Source organism: Peromyscus maniculatus, chromosome 8 (assembly GCF_049852395.1).
Source record: "Peromyscus maniculatus bairdii isolate BWxNUB_F1_BW_parent chromosome 8, HU_Pman_BW_mat_3.1, whole genome shotgun sequence".
Taxonomy (NCBI): domain Eukaryota; kingdom Metazoa; phylum Chordata; class Mammalia; order Rodentia; family Cricetidae; genus Peromyscus; species Peromyscus maniculatus.
Genome location: NC_134859.1, coordinates 86,979,320 through 86,996,572, shown reverse-complemented (window position 1 = coordinate 86,996,572; position 17,253 = coordinate 86,979,320). Strand labels below are relative to the sequence as shown.

The window sequence follows — 17,253 nt, the reverse complement described above, 5'->3', positions numbered from 1 at the left end:
AGAGATTTGAAAGGGAAGTGGGCTCTTTGTACAGCAGCAGTGTGAAGTGATGAAAAGAACAGAAACTGATGCTAGGTTCATAGCTGCATAACGTAACCTCCTACCTTCTATGCTTTAATTTGCCTTGAAGACCTGTGCTGAGGGTGCTAGGATCCAATACTTGTGCCAGCACTGTCTGGGAACTGTGTGGCCCTCCAGCCAGTGTGAATTCTCTGCCAGCATCACTTGCCACCTTCCACTCCTCAGCATCCAGCACCCTGCCCAGGCCCAGCCATGATCCTAGGGCCATCTGTGAATTGATTGCCCGATGTGTCTAGAAGCAGTGTGACAAGAAGCGAGGCTATTGAGCACCTGGTCCTCTCTTGGGGAACTGTGAACCTGACATTTGGAAATTGGACCTAGGAAGAGTTCTGCTTCTCTGTTTCATCAAGCAAAGCCAGAGGCTTCCCGAAGTGTCAGGGCCCTCATGGAGTGGCAGCACCGTCCCTTGACCCGCCCCACCCTCCTAATGAAGGCCGGGCCTTTCATGAGTCCTGCCCTTTGAAGTCATACCACGAAGCTCTTACCTCATGATGCACAGCATGGCAGAGGAGTCCTGACTGAGGGAGAAGCCCGAGTAAAGTCTTTTATGAGGTGAGGGAGACTTCTGAGGAAGCATAACAAATGCATGGGGAAGCCTTTGACCATCACTAAATGAGCAAAGCCAAAAGAAAAAAAAAAGGACTGCCTTATATGTCCACACCCTCTTTGGAGTGAGTATAAATGCTCACCAGCGTAAGGGGACCCACAGCTCTGAGGCTTGGAGAATCCACTCTTGTGTCTTCAGCCAGGCACCTCACTCCCTCCAGCACCATGCCATACAACTGCTGCCTGCCCACCATGAGCTGCCGCACCAGCTGCTCCTCCCGGCCCTGCGTGCCCAACAGCTGCCACGGCTGCACCCTGCCCGGGGCCTGCAACATCCCCGCCAATGTGGGCAACTGCAATTGGTTCTGTGAGGGCTCCTTCAATGGCAATGAGAAGGAGACCATGCAGTTCCTGAATGACCGCCTGGCCAGCTACCTGGAGAAGGTGAGGCAGCTGGAGAGAGAGAATGCAGAGCTGGAGTGTCGGATCCAGGAGAGGAACCAGCAGCAGGACCCTCTGGTGTGCCCTGCCTACCAGGCCTACTTCAGGACCATTGAAGAGCTGCAGCAGAAGGTGAGGGGGATGGGCATCATAGCATCCTTAGTAGGAAGTCATCAGGAGGATATTTGAGACATAGAAATGACATTGGTATGGTAGAAAATTTTGGTACCCATGTTTCCAGTTTCTTAATCGAGGACTCATCTATTTTTCCAACAGGAAGCTGTTAGTTTTGAATCTTGGCATAAATTAGATGAGGTGGAGGTATAGGAGTTTAGATAACTTCCCACTATCATAAAGAGTGGCCCCTGGATGTTTCTGAGCATTGAAAGTATTCCACTGAGGTAAGAGGAAAGAATTGAGCCAAAGAAGGAAGCCACGAAGTAGAAAGGACCGTTTGTTCCTCCCTTAACAAGGTGTGTGGATGCTCTGACCTCTGGTTGCCCTCCTCTTCTGGATACCTTATCACCCTGATCCCATTGTCTTGAAATATATGCCCCTGGGGTTTCCTTGGTGCACAGTGTCCAGTGGAGAACTAGAGTGTTTAGCTAAAAAGACTGGACACTAGTTAGAAATGGTAACAAGCCATCCAGGATGGCTAGGAGACTGGAACAACCTCCTTTGCCTAAGACCCTGCACCTGCAGCTTTATGTATTTATCTTGCTCATTTGATAGAAAGTTTCTTAATGGCAGGGTCTTTTTTAGCTCTTAGAGCTATGTCAACCAAATAACAGCTGTTTTAAACAAATGTGAATAGTTTTTTTAAAGTCAGTGTCTCAATATTGATTATTAAGAAAGAAGAAGAAATAAGATTGTCTGCTAAAGCCTCTTTGTGTATTTGCATGTCTGTCTTCATATTTAGTTCCTCAGATAATTTTTTGAGCATCTATTTTACATGGATAGCTTTTCATAGATACAGGATATACTGTGATTTTTTTTTTATTCTCATGTTTCCATATAAACAAGTTAACAGGATTTCTGTTGATGAAAAGAACCAAGCCCCTGCTCATTATATAATGTTTTTGTGATTTCTAGATCTTGTGTGGCAAGTCTGAGAACGCCAGGCTGGTAGTGCAAATTGACAATGCCAAGCTGGCTTCTGATGACTTCAGGACCAAGTGAGTGGGTGGATCAGTGGGCCCTTGTTGTTTGTGATTTCATCTCATGATTCTCCCCTTCCCTTTAGTCTGCTGTCCACACGGGTATTGATCAAGATTTCCCCTACGTATTTCCCCAAGATCCTCACTCCCTCCTTTTCTCTCTTCCCCTTTGGGGAAAGGCATTTCCATCCCAAATCTCAACTCCACCCAACTGGACATCTGTGGATAACATGGTCTCCTACTGCGCACAAAACTCAGTTATGAGAATGTGGGAAGTGCATTCATCCTGGAAGCCTCGAAGTTTACAAGCTCTTATCTCTTTAGATTCATTGGCTTTGTGAAAGTAATTACAGTCCATTTCCCTTCAGGAGCTACTGTTGGGTCTTGTCAACTTAAGTGGAAGGAGATGGTTGTAAAAACTAGTATCCTTAATTCCTAGTTATCCAACCAACCAAACCAAAGCAGGGTCAAGGCCAGGCGTGTTCCTACCCAGTCTGTCCCTGATTCTCCTGTGTTTGCAGGTATGAGACAGAGCTGTCGCTGCGGCAGCTGGTGGAGTCGGATATCAACGGCCTGCGCAGGATCCTGGACGAGCTGACCCTGTGCAAGTCTGACCTGGAGGCGCAGGTGGAGTCCCTGAAGGAGGAGCTGCTGTGTCTCAAGCAGAACCATGAACAGGTGAAGTTTCCCAAAGTGAAGCACACGGTTGGACTAGCCAGGACCTGTGTCTAACTGCCACAGGCTTCGGGAGAGGCTGTGGGTTGAGCCTCAATTAGCCTGGAAAGCTGTTCTCCAAACAAAAAAGGATTTTTAAACAATGAGTAACCTAAAAAAAAATTTTGTGATAGGAGATTAGGATTTTCTGCTAGAGGCAGGAACAAGAAGAAAGGAAGTTGGCTAGCTCAGCAGTACTGAGGAAAGGTCCAAGCCAAGGCAGCTGCTCTAGCTCCCGTCACTCCCAGATGAGAGCGTATGTGGAAGCCATCAAGATTCCCTGTTTTGTAACTTAGGGCCACCCAACAAGAGGGCTGAGCTGGACTCAAACCACAACTCTTCATTCTCATCCAAAACTCTTTCTGCTATTTGTATGGCTTGGAAGAAACATGGAGTAAAGTGCTCCCCAGTACACATCAGTCACTGGCACACAGGAAACAGATACCTGCAAACTATAAATCCCAGAAACCTGTATGTGGAGACAGCTAACATCAGTCAAGAGCCTATTATGCACCAAATTTGTGCTAAGAACTTAAGAGCCTCCAAAGAAGCTCTTTTAAAAAAAAGATGAACAGTTTGAAGATTCTAGAACAGTAGTTCTCAACCTATGGGTCACGACCTCTTTGGGGGTTGAAGGATGCTTTCACAGAGGACATCCAAGACCATTTGCATATCAGATATTTATATTATGATTCATAACAGTAGCAAAATTAGTTATGAAGTAGCAGCAAAAGTAATTTTATGGTTGGGGGGTCACCACAACATGAGGAATTGTATTAAAGGGCCACAGCATTAAGAAGGATGAGAACTACTATTCTAGAAACTTCTAGAAGTTATATGGGAGTGGTAAAGATGAGATACAATTTAAGTCTGTTGGATGGCTAGGTAAGCCCAGGACCAAGTTCTGTTGGCTCCATGAAGAGATCAGTAGTAGAATGTACAGATGGTTGCTTCCTTCAGCAAAATCCACACTGGTAGAACCACCACACACATCACTAGTTAAGGCTCTTTTATCCAATGATGACAAGTTTTGAAGCAAATATTCTTTATTGTCTTGGTAGTCAGACTTTGTCTATGCTTAAGTTTTAAAAACTAAAGGGTATGACTAGCAAGACCTGTGAACTGGGCTTTTAGGGAGTAGAATTTAAATGTTTGTTAGCTGTGTCTCAGCTCTGATTCGAAACCACCACATCCCTCTAGATAAGTGTTATGAAGGGCAATGTGAAGGGCAGAGTGAGATTGTGGACTTGAAGGTGCTTTGTGAAAAAGAATCAGCCAATCACTGGCCATAGGGAAAAAGATGCTGGCAAGGAAGAGAATAAAGATTGTAGAACGATTAAATGCACCAGCAATCCAACAGCATTCTCTCAAGGAGAGCATCAAGACCCTTTGTGATATTAGGAATTTTCCTCCTTCCCCCACCAGGAAGTCAACACCCTGCGCTGCCAGCTTGGAGACCGCCTCAACGTGGAGGTGGACGCCGCTCCCACTGTGGACCTGAACCGTGTGCTCAATGAGACCAGGTGTCAGTACGAGGCCCTGGTGGAAACCAACCGCAGAGAAGTGGAGGAATGGTTCACCACACAGGTGGGCACCTGAGCTCACGGTCACCCAGGGACTGGGTCCCCCAGGACCCTAAGCAGGCTCTGATCCTGTCTCTGCCCTTGCCTGTTACAGACCGAGGAGCTGAACAAGCAGGTGGTGTCCAGCTCAGAGCAGCTGCAGTCCTGCCAGGCAGAGATCATCGAGCTGAGACGCACAGTCAATGCCCTGGAGATCGAGCTGCAGGCCCAGCACAACCTGGTGAGTAGTGTCCACACCTGCTGTTGGGCAGTGTGGAGTCAGGAGGCAGAGTCACTGGGGTGCCCTTGGGGTCACTCCCTCTCCTTAGCTCTTGAAGCCTGTGACTCCTTTGGGAGGCCATGCAGGAGCCTTTAGAGGGGACAGCTCTGTGACAGCCTTTGTCTTCTCCCCCACAGAGAAACTCTCTGGAAAACACACTGACAGAGAGCGAGGCTCGCTACAGCTCCCAGCTGTCCCAGGTGCAGTGTCTGATCACCAACGTGGAGTCCCAGCTTGGTGAGATCCGGGCTGACCTGGAGCGTCAGAACCAGGAGTACCAGGTGCTGCTGGACATCCGGGCCCGGCTGGAGTGTGAGATCAACACGTACCGGGGCCTGCTGGAGAGCGAGGACTGCAAGTGAGTATGGGCTGAATGACTCTTCCTTGGGGTGAGTTGTTTTTTTGGTTGACATTAATGTACCCCTTTCAAACTTCTGCTTGGACGTCTGGATGCTAATATGACTGTTTCCAGAGTCTTCCTGTGTGTTTAACTTACTCTGCCCTAACTTGCTCCAATGATTTCCTGCCTCCAGGCTCCCTTGCAATCCCTGTGCCACAACTAACGCATGTGACAAGCCCATCGGACCCTGCGTCTCCAACCCCTGTGTCACAAGATCTCGCTGTGGGCCTTGCAACACTTTCGTGCGCTAGAGATATCACTGCCAGAGGGAGACAAAGACACCAGTCACACCTTAACTCCAGCTCATCCCAAGACCTCAAAAAGTGACCGCACTGGACAAAGACAGACTGGTTCCCAGGGTCAACTGCAGCCCACAGTGCATTGCTTGGCTTGATCCTTGAGCACAGGTGATGCAAAGCCTGTCTTTAAGGAACCTACAATAGGATCGAGGACTTTCTATCGTCACAAAGCCGTGTTTGCATACCTAATGTTATGCTTTAATAAAAGTTATCGGAATGTGATTTGGAAATAATTCCATTGAGTGTGGGGGAGCTGGTTGACCTGCTTGTGAAACAGAACATGAGTGGACTTCACCTTTTTGTCTCACTTTTTGGCTTTGTAGATGCAATGCAAATCCTTTGTCCTCCCAATAAACTCTTATTCTGGCATGAAAATCCTAATTGTCTGTTTCGTTCAACATTAACCAGTATTTTCCCATTAGATGAAAAGTCCATTCACCCCCATATGTGGCTTGTGATTTCCTTCGAGGAAAAGACCTCTTTGAGATGTCCACCCACTGGCCAGAATCAGCACCAAGAGAATGGACACAGGAGGTGGATCCAGGCCTGGGTGGTGTTAGTGGCTGTGATCCAGGTTGGTTTTGCCAGTAGATGACATTTGTGTTGAGACCTGAAAACAGAGAAGGAACCATCTAGAGGGGAAGAACATTCCAGGAAGAGGCACTAGCAAGTCAAGAGACAGAATGAAGTGGCACCTTTGGAGCATGAGGGGGCCAGTGTGCCAGCAGCGATCAGCAGCAGTGGGGAAGAGTGGGGAGTGGCTAGTGGGTGGGCAGGGCTGATTCTGGGGAGGAACTGATTCTACCTATCTGTCAATCTATCTATCCATCTTTTTTTTGTATTGTGTGTATGACGTATGCATTTATGTGTATGTGTGTGTGTGTGCTTGTGTGTGCGCGCGCGCATGCGCACGTATATTTATGTGGCAGACAGAAACTGATCCTGGACATCTTCCTCTGTCACTGTCCATCTTGTTTGAGGCAGGGACTATCATTGAACCCAGGGCTCACCAATTGACTAGATTAATGGGCCAGCAAGTCCCACAGATCCTCCTGTCTCCACCCCTCCCCCACTGCAGGGCTTACAGGCATACACCACTGCATCTGGCTTTGTATGTGGATGCTAGGGACTCTAACTCAGGCCCAGCAAGCACTTTGCAGACTGAGCTGTCTTTTCAGCCCTTGATTTTACTTCAAGCAAGAGAAAAGCCTCAGGATTCTTAGGAGGAAGGGTTAACTGGCATCACCATTAAAGGGTTGCTTTGGTGGTTGGGTGGGAAATAAGTCTCCAGAGCATTCAGATCGAAAACTTCGGGGTAGCGAAGACAGCTCCAGGTCAAGATTTGAAAAGGAATCTCTGTTATTGAACAACTACTCACATCCCACCAGTAAAAGGAAAGTAAGGTAAGAGGTGCCAGAAATCACATGAATTGCTCAAACTCTGAGGGAGATAGGATCATGATGCGGCATGCCCCTGGTCGTTACGAAACTCACATTAACACCTTGACAATGTCATGTGCCAGGTAGATGGGTGAGGCTCACCTGGTTCCTATCTGAGGCCATGGCAGGTGTATGGGCGGAGGTACCAATCTCTCTCACTTTAAAAAAAAATATACAGGGATAAACACCCATCTGAAATGGAAAGACTAAAGAGACTTATTATAGGGTCCTCACAGATATGCATAGCCAAGTGATGGTGGCACACGCCTTTAATCCTTGGGAGCAGAGGCAGGAGGATCTCTGTGAATTTGAGGTCTAAGAAGCAAGTTCCAGGATAGCCAGAGCTGTTTCACACAGAAATCCAGTCTCGAAAAACAAAAAACAAAAAACAAAATAAAAAAGAAAGAAAGAAAAGGAAATTCAATCAATCTTGTGCCTCACAGTGGTTGGAGAATTCAACATGGACACAAACGACTTCTTCACATGAAGGCCCAGTAATGTTTTTGATGACCTCCATGTGCTGCTACTAAAAGTTTGGGGTGTGACAAATTGGAATGTAAATGTTTAAAAATTGAAAAGTGGCTAAAAGGTGAAAAGGACGTAAGCCAAACTCTTGCAAATTTTGGGTTTGAAAATGATGTTTTAGTTTTTGTTGTTTTTAATCTAAGTTGTTCTATTTATCAATAAAGACTCAGGAGTCAGATATTAGGGCAAAAACCTGCCAGATCAGAGGAGCTGATAAGCAACCAGCTGACCTTTTTTTTTTTTTCTTTTGGTCTGGAAACCCAGCAAAAGAGTGTCTCTCCTTCCATTCCAAACCAAAAAGGCCTGAGAGTCTCTAAGTTCCTCCCTACTCCTTCCTGTGAGTCTCTCTACCCATCTCCCCTATTTCTCTGTACTCTCTATGGTTACTTCTTGTCAACTAGTTGCTGGCTCTGCCCCCTGCCCCAAAGTTAATTTTATTAACACAGTCTCGGAGTTTCACAGGGCAATCAAATATCCTGCAACAAGTTTTAGTCTTTAATTGTATCTCAGGATTAATATCTCTGTTCCTAGTATGTAATGTGGCCTTTCTGAGCCTCAATTCTTTAGGATGCAAAAGGAAGGGATAATAATCACCTTACTGTTTAATTTTTCTCCTCTATCCCCCTCCCCACCACCCCATAAGCATGTGTTCTCCCTCTCTCTCTGTGTGTACTCACATGTACATGTGCATGTGAAGAGGCAAGTTGATGTCAGGTTTCTTCCTCAATCATTTTCCACCTTGCATTTTGAGGCAGAGTCTCTCAATGAACCTGAGATTCACTGATTATGCTAGGATGGATGGCCAGGGAATTCCAGTGGTCCTTGTATCCCTAACTTCCTAGTGCTGGGATCATGGGTATACACCCAGATTTTTACATGGGTTCTGGGAACTCAAACTCATGTTCTCATGCTTACTCAGCAAGCACTTTACCAGGGCGGCTTTCTCTTTATTCCACACAATATATATATATTGCTGGTGAAGGCTAACCTGATGTCTGATTCACAGAAGTTACCATATAAATAAAATTCACAATTACTTCCCTGAGGACTCTGGGGAAACTGTACTTCTTGTTTTGATGTTTTGATTCCCTTTCCCACTGCTCAGGACATGAAATCTAGAGTCTTGAGATTCAAAGATTTGCTGGCTCCTACCCTTTGGTAGCTAGGTGGGAACCTGGTTCTCAATTTCCCCTTGGTCGATGGTTGTAGAAAAATTTAAAGGTCCCACTAGGATGAAGAATCTGAGATCCAGGGTTAAGAATCTAAGAGAAATGAATTCAGGTACGTGTGTACATGCTCCCAAATATAAATGAACGTGTAAGTACGTGTACGTGTACATGTGTGTGTGTGTACGTGTGTGTGTGTGTGTGTGTGTGTGTGTGATGTTGTGTTGGGAAGACTTTTTTCTGTGATCAGTGCATGTGGTATTTTATCCAGTGACAGTGATCAGAATTTTCACAGGGGAGAACAGAAGCAAAGCCTGGGTCTGTCAACGTCAACATCAAGGTGTTTCTGCTCACGGGAGCTGTGTTCCCCTTATGCCGGTTTTCCACTCCAGAATGTAACAGTTGAGTTTATCACTGAAGACTCGGTAAAAATGTAACATATTTGTAACTAACTTTCCTATCTTCCCATACTGACTTCATGGTTGGTTGGTTGTAGAGCGTGGCTGCCTGCTAATGGCAGAGGAAAATGTAAAGGGGCTGGGGAGGTGGGTCAGGGGGCTGGGGAGGTGGGTCAGGGGGCTGGGGAGGTGGGTCAGGGGGCTGGGGAGGTGGGTCAGGGGGCTGGGGAGGTGGGTCAGGGGGCTGGGGAGGTGGGTCAGTGGGCTGGGGAGGTGGGTCAGTGGTCTGGGGAGGTGGGTCAGTGGGTTGGGAAGGTGGGTCAGGGGCCTGGGGAGGTGGGTCAGAGGTTAAAATACTTGCCTGAAAGGCAATAGGGCAGGAGTTTGGATCTCTAGAACCCCATAAAGACTGGGTAGGCGTGGCTGCGCACATGTGATTATGGTAGTAGGAAGATAGGGACAGAACCCCCAGAGCAAGCTGGCCAGGGTGATGAACTGTATGTTGGTGAGCTCTGGGTTTGATTAAGAAGCCTTACCTCAGGAGCCAGAGGGGTCAAGGACACCACGGGAAGGCTCACATAATCAGCTAACCTGGGTTCATGGGGGCTGGCAGAGACTGAACCGACAACCAGGCAGCCTGCATGGGACTGACCGAGGCCCTCTGCATATGTTACAGTTGTGTACCTTGGTCCTCTTATGGGACTCCTAACAGCAGGAAAGGGGCTGTCTCTGACTCTTTTACTGGCTTTTGGGACCCTATTCCTCAGGCTGGGTCTCCTTGCCCAGCCTTAATATAAGGGGAGGTGCTTAGTCTTACTACAACTTGATATGCCATACTGTGTTGATATCCATGGGAGACCTGCCCTTTCCTGGACGGAGACAGAAGAGGAGGAACTGTGTGTGTGTGTGTGGCGGGGAGAATGGGAAAAAGTGGGAGAGGGACTAGAAGGGGAGGATGAAGGGTGAGGCTGCAGCCGGGATGTAAAATAAATAGATGGGAAAAAGAAAAGAAGCCCTACCTTGAAAGAATAAAATGGAAAATTGATCACAGAAGATTCCTGAGACATCAACCTTGGGCCTTCACATGCATGCATTTGACACATATGCATGTGTACCTCCCATGTGCCCACATATGAAGATACATGCACACATGCATGCACAAACACATGAAAAAAAGAAAAAGGAAAGAGTGTGATAAATGAGTAATGGGGACAGGGAAGAAGAGATGTGTGTGTCAGGTGGCTAAAAGGCCAGGTGGAGAGGAGGCCAGAGGTCACATTGAGAGTGGCTCCCAAAGGTTGTGTGACAAGCAGTAGACCATCCCTACCCAGAGTGAAATCCTTCCAAGAAAGGCATGCTGTGGAGGCGAGGGAGTTGATAACGATCAAGACTATTCTTGGACACAGTCCATGTCCAATCAGCCCTAACCCCAAGCCGGCATATCTTGAGTTGAAATGCAGAGACACAGATGGTGGACTCGTGGGAGGGAGAATCCTTGGTTTCTAGGTGGGTTGAGGACATCTTCAGAATCCTGGCAAAAAGATGTGATGAGTCATTCCACATTTGGATCCAAAGGAAAGGATTTTAGAAAAGTGAATTGGGCGGAGATGTAGTTCAGAGTATAGAATGTTTCTTTAACATGCATGCAGCCCGAGGTTCAATCCAAGCATTGCAAATGGTAGGCTTGGTGGTGTACACTGTAATCCCGGCACTCAGAAAAGTGGAGGCAGGAGGATCAGAAGTTCCATGTCCTTTTTGGCTGTGGAGTTTGAGGCCAGCCTGGGCTACTTGAGACCCTGTTTCAAAGAATGAAACAAAATAAAAGCTAAAACAAGCAAGCAAGCAAGCAAGCAAGCAAGCAAGCAGTCAGAAACGAAACCACAAAGGAAGGAAAGCTCCTATCTGTTTGGTTCCTGTGAGCTCAAATCAGTTCAGTTCCGCTCTGAGGTTGATGCTGGAAGAAAGAAAAAAAGAAAAGATAAAAACAGAGTGAGAGCCGGGCGTTGGTGGCGCACGCCTTTAATCCCAGCACTCGGGAGGCAGAGCCAGGCGGATCTCTCTGAGTTCGAGGCCAGCCTGGGCTACCAAGTGAGCTCCAGGAAAAGGCGCAAAGCTACACAGAGAAACCCTGTCTCGAAAAACCAAAAAAAAAAAAAAAAAAAACAGAGTGAGGAGGAGGAAGAGGCTGAGGACAAGGAGGAAGAGGAGGAGGAGGAGGCAGGAAGTGGAGAAGTAGGAAGGACAATGAAAAGAAAGAAAGAAAAAAGTAGTCTTTCATCTTGGACAATTTGTAAGTTATCATTTTACTTTATGGATGTTTGCAGTCCTGTCCACCATTGCCATCCCCACCTTCCCTTTCCAGTCCCACACTGTGCTGTACCCACAGCCCATGGGCATCTATTTTCTGACAAGCCCTCATCCTCGTCACCTTGGCACTGTGTTCTTTGAAGGTGGAATGGCTTTTCCATGTTAACAGCCTTGACACTGACAGGATTAGGCACGGAGCTCGATTTTGAAAACTTCGGTGATGAGAACAGGGCTGCAGAGATCTTTTGAGTGAAGTTCACCGTCAATGAAATTAAGAACTTAAGTGATGTGGCCACAGAACGACTGGGTTTGTGCCAAACTCTTTATGTTTTCTTCTAGTTCATCAAATGCTTAAGGGAAGAGGCAGGACGTTGTGTGGCATAGGTTCCCCCCACCACCACCACCCCCAGGACCTAGCTTCATGCTTGTCCTTACTGACCCTCTCTCTAGAGGACAGGGCTTCTCTGGTTAGACACAAGGCTCAACTTAACTGGATGGAACAGTAAAAGGTGTACATTGAAGAAAAGTTTAGGTTCTAACAGAGAGAACTAGAGTGTGACCAAAGCAATGTCCTCTTTTTCCTCTAGTGAGCATTAGGCTAAATTAATTGATAATAACCAATCTTACGTTAATTGAACATCCAATTAAACAAATAGATTGGATCAACCTAGATGTAAAAAAAACACCTTGGGTTTGTATATTCACTTTTAAAACTGTAAAACTATAATGCATATGTATATATATGCATGTAAGTATGTATCTATCTCTCTATATCTATCTATCTATCTATCTATCTATCTATCTATCTATCTATCTATCTATCTATTATGTCTCTGAGAAGAGGAGATTGGAACAAAACTGTGTAAAAGTCAGGGAAGTTCTCAGTATTATTTAAAAAATACATATTTTTATTTTATGAGTGTGTTTTGCCTGTGTGTATGCAAGTGTACCAGATGTGTGCAGTGCCCTTGGAGGTCAGCAGAGGGTAGTGGTGGATTCCCAGGACTGAAGTTAACAAATGGATTTGAGCGGCCCTGTGGGTGCTGGGAACTGAACCCAGGTCCCTTGGGGAAGCAGCCAGAGCGCTTAGCCATTGAGTCATCTCTCTATTTCCCTCAATGTTAGCTTTTGTTTTTAAATCTAGCTGGAGAAACTCAGGCTGGCAGTGGCTTCTGTTCTCTCTGTCTTTGCACACACTGGTTTCGCAGTATGAGGAGAAAGGCGCATCGGCTCCAGAAGCTTTAGTCTGGAAATTAAACTGTGTCACTGCTATTCACACTATTAGCTGAAAAGGCCACTTGGTCACATCTGATCCAAAGCAAGCTGAACTTGAACCCATTCCTGTATTGTTTTGGAAAGCCTGAGAGACAGACAGGTGATTAGCGGTAATGACCACCATATGTGCTTTCTGTGGGCCTTTATCTGTAGGGCTCATTGAGTCAAAGGGTGGTGTGTCTTTCTGAAAGGATCAGCGTTCATTTCTGCCAGCACATTCGGAGACCACCAGCTGGGGGCCTCTTTATAGTCAGGGAGCTCTGCATCCCATCCAGGTGAAGGCTCAGACAGCTTCCCCCACAGTTCTTTGGTGTAGGAGTTGGTGGGCTGAGTCCAGGCCATCGTTCTATGAGGCTGTGGTCCTTCGCAGGCCGAGCTTCTTCATCGCAGAGGTGTCCTTCCTAGGGTGGCTCCAGGAGTTGTCTGTGGTTTCTACCTCCCTGAAACGTAGTAAAAGTTGAAATTCAAGTTTTCCAAGTTCAGAAAATACCCCAGGGGAGAGGCAGTCTCCAAGTTCAGTTCAGTCCTCTGAGCACTTTACTCCCCCCCCCCATAATTGTCCAGTACACATTCTATTTTGCCTGCTCTTTGATTCTTTTAAAAAGATTTAGACATTTAAAAAAACATATTTAGTTTTTTATTTAGCATAAAGGATTTACAAAAAGAAATAAAGAACAAAACCCAGGAAAGACCACCACCACCATCACCACCACCATCACCACCACCATCATGACCACCACCACCACCATCATGACCACCACCACCACCACCATGACCGCTACCACCACCACCATCACAACAACAAAACAACACTAATTGTAGTTCTTAAACAACACACATGCATACACGCACGCACGCACGCACGCACACGCAAATCCTACCTATAAATTGCCCAGTGCAGAGCCTGGGCCACAGGAGGAGGATGCGTTCTTTTTTGAACCAGTCAGTTAAGCATGTGATTTGATACATTTCTCACATTAAACCAGATGTGCAGATTTTAATGAACTAATTAATTGCATTACTTAGCCTCAGAACCTATCTTGTGCCTCTAAACAACATGAAACATCAAACCCATAGATGCTGAGTATGTAGTGTCAGTAGATGAACGCTAGAGGCCGCCAGAACAGAGGGCACGCTTACCTTCTTTTTTTAAACCCAAATTTTATTTTTATTAATTGTTTAATTTTGTCCTTTGACAATTTCATGCATGCGTATGTATTCTGATAATTCTCACATCCTCTTTTGTCACCCTCCCATCCAGGTTAACCCTTCCTGTCCTTTTTCCAGACTCATGACTTTTGGACTTGTTTTGTGACCTGTTCAGTTCATCCAGGACTGTCTGTGTTAGCATCGGGTTTGTGATGATACACTGGAGCCTGGTGGGGTCACCGGTGGTCACACAGCTGAAGGCCTAGCTCTTCTCCCTCTCCCTTAACCTCTCAGCAGTGAGAGACGGGGCCCTCGAGTCCCCTCTTCCTTGTGTGCTTGGCTGCTGACAACCTCATTTTCTTTTAAATGTAAACATTTATTTATATTTTCTGTGTGTGGCTGTTTTGCCTGCATGTATGTCTGTGTACCGCTTGCAGGAGTGATGCCCACAGAGGTCAGACAAGGGTGTCAGATCTGGAGAGCGAGTTACTGATGTCTGTGAACTGAAGCTGGGTCCTCTGTAAGAGCAACAAATGCTACAAACTATGGGGCCATCTCTCCAGCCCCCAACCTCATTCTTTGCAGACCTAGGGTGGACACTTGGCCTGCTGTGACTTTGTGATAGCAATTGCTGTCGGCCGCATGCTGTCCAGAGGGTGACATTTTGCATGTCCTCTCCTTGTCTTCTGGCCGTCATATCTTCCCACCCCTCTCCTCACCAGTGTTCCTTGAGTGTGAAGGAGGAAGGTGCAGACATCTTTTTGAAGGCTGAGCACTCATCTGTCACTTAGCCTCAGTATCTGGTGCGGCCATTCACCGCTGTTCACTGGAGAGAGAGGATTCTCTGGTTAAAGCCGACAGTGGACATGCTTACTTTAAAAATAGTTTTTAAAATTTGATGACACATTTTATTTAAGTGTGGATTTCTTCAATCAGGAAAATCAGTGGTTTTAATAAAGCACACACCAAAATAAATTCATGATCTGCAACATGATGAAAGTGCAACCATGCAAACTAGAAACAAATAAAATGGCAATGCGTCTGATTTGGAGATGGAGAACAACTTTCAAAACCTAACAGGGCAAGGAAGGAAAGATAGAGTTGTCCACATAAAAGAAAACTCTGTACATAAAGACTCCACAGACATAATTACATGATGCTTTGGGGCAAATTTTGAAACATCTGTGATTGACATAATAAAAAAAGGAAACATACTTTCCATAAAATGAGTTCCTATAAATTAGTTAGGAGAGATAAATAGCTTAGTAGAAAAATTAGCAGAAGTAAGTATTATACTAAGGGAAGATAAATTTATATATGATTTTTAAATATTTGTATATGTCTATTTGATATATATGTTTTCAGTTGTGGAAAATAACTACTGGTTATAAAGTAAATGTGCTAAAATTAAATGTATTCAAATAAATATCATGGGGTTTCATGATTGGCCTACCAAACATACAGTAAGTTTTAAAGAAAGATTCATTTTTATTATATGTATATGGATAGGCATTTATGTCTGTGCATTATGTACATGCCTAATGCCCACAGAGGCCAGAAAACAGAATTGGATCCCCTGGAACTGGAGTTTCAGAAAGTTGTGAGCTGCCATCTGGGTGCTGGGAACCAAACTCTGGTCCTCCAGAACAGCCAGTGCTCTTAATCACTGAGACATTTCTGTAGCACAAAGATTCCAAGACTTTAAGAAATATTACATAAGTTGGACCCAGTGGAGCATGCCTGTAATCACAGCCTTTGGGAAGTGGGTACAGAAGGATGAAGAGTTCAAGGCACCTGTCACTAAGCCTGGAGGACTGAGTTTCATCCCCAGGACCCACGTAATGGAAGGAGAGATTCAACTCTTGAAGGTTGTCTTATGACCTACACACAACACACACACACACACACACACACACACACACACACACACACACACACACCATGTATACACACACATGCACACTAAATATGTAGATATTTAAAACATAATAAAGTAATATGGTAACCTGGGGAAAATTCCTTAAATACAATGTCAAAAATCTTTTCCCATTCTGTAGCCTGCCACTTTGAATGATGGCGGAAAAAAAAAATGTGTAACCCAAGCTGGACTTGAACTTGTGATCCTCTTGCTTTCCCCTCCTTCAGCAAATCCTACCAGCATGCACCACCAAATACAGAGACTAATAACTGGACACTGTGCAGAAAGTGACCTTGGAACACTCAGTCGTAAATGGGGTGTCTCCATCAATTCTCTCCCCTCAGGGCTCCTGGAACTCTGAGGAAAAGGAGGTGGAAAGACCGTAAGAGTCAGTGGGGGATGGAAGACACCAAACAAACAAACAAACAAACAAAACAAAACAAAACAACCACAAAACCCCAAACAGAACAAACAATGCCTTCCCATACACAACAGGATTGACACAGATATGAACTCACCGAGACTGTGGCAGCAGGCAGAGGGCCTGCACAGGTCTAAGCCAGATGGACATAACCCCATCCCTAACTCAGAGCTATCTACAATTGACAGCAGCTTGCAAAGGAAAATTGAGCTTTTCCAGTGGAGTCCAACGGGTATACAAACTACACCTAAGGGCAGGTCCCATGCCCAGCACTAGATGGACAACACAAAATAAACTCAACGATAGTTTTGGAGGTTTTTTTTTTTTCTTATAGATCCTTTGCTTATATATCATGGTTTCCAATTTTGTTTTTATGGGTTTTTTGCATATGTAAATATATGTGTCTCAGATCTGCATGTGTTTCCTGTGGTTTTTTTCTTGGGGGGGGGGGGAGACTCTTTTTTCAGTTTGCTTGTTTGTTTTGTCTTATTCTTGTTTGTTTTATTTTATCTTATTATTATTCTTTTAGATGTCTGTTTGTGTTCTAATGAGAGACAAAAGAAAGGGTGTGGATTTGGGTGGATGGGGAAGTGGGGGAGGACCTAGGGGAGGAAAAACCATAATCAGAATATATTGTATGAAAAAAAAATCTTTTTAAAAATAACATAATGGCCAGGTGGCAGTGTCACACACCTTTAATCCCAGCACTCAGAAGACAGAGCCAGGCAGATCTCTGTGAGCCCGAGGCCAGCCTGGTCTACAGAGTGAGATCCAGGACAGGCACCAAAAACTACACAGAGAAAACTTATCTCAAAAAACAAAAACAAAACAAACAAATAAAAAAACATAAAAAAGAATACATTCGATAGTGAAAATGCAAAATTCAGTGTGAAGCTTCACAGCTTTAGAATGCCTTTTTTTTTTTTTTGAGACAGGGTTTCTCTGTGTAGCTTTGTACCTTTCCTGGAACTCACTTGGTAGCCCAGGCTGGCCTCGAACTCAGAGATCTGCCTGCCTCTGCCTCCTGAGTGCTGGGATTAAAGGCATGTGCCACCACCTCCCGGCTTAGAATGCCTGTTTTAACTATATAGAAGTTTATTGAGATGTAAAGCCACTGGGTTTGGTTAATTTTGATATGATGTTTATTTTATTTGCAAGTTTTTTATACATAATAA

The 17,253-nt window shown here is 45.3% G+C and overlaps 1 protein-coding gene across 1 annotated transcript; it reads left to right on the top strand.

The window, feature by feature from the left end:
- Positions 1-807: 807 nt before the first annotated feature.
- Positions 808-5,849, top strand: LOC102915215 (keratin, type I cuticular Ha3-I). The gene is made up of 7 exons (XM_006992858.3): positions 808-1,200; positions 2,161-2,243; positions 2,747-2,903; positions 4,365-4,526; positions 4,617-4,742; positions 4,919-5,139; positions 5,315-5,849. Exons 1-7 carry the CDS (start codon positions 853-855, stop codon positions 5,430-5,432), a joined length of 1,215 nt encoding a protein of 404 aa, XP_006992920.1. The 5' UTR covers positions 808-852; the 3' UTR covers positions 5,433-5,849.
- The last annotated feature ends 11,404 nt before the right edge of the window (positions 5,850-17,253 follow it).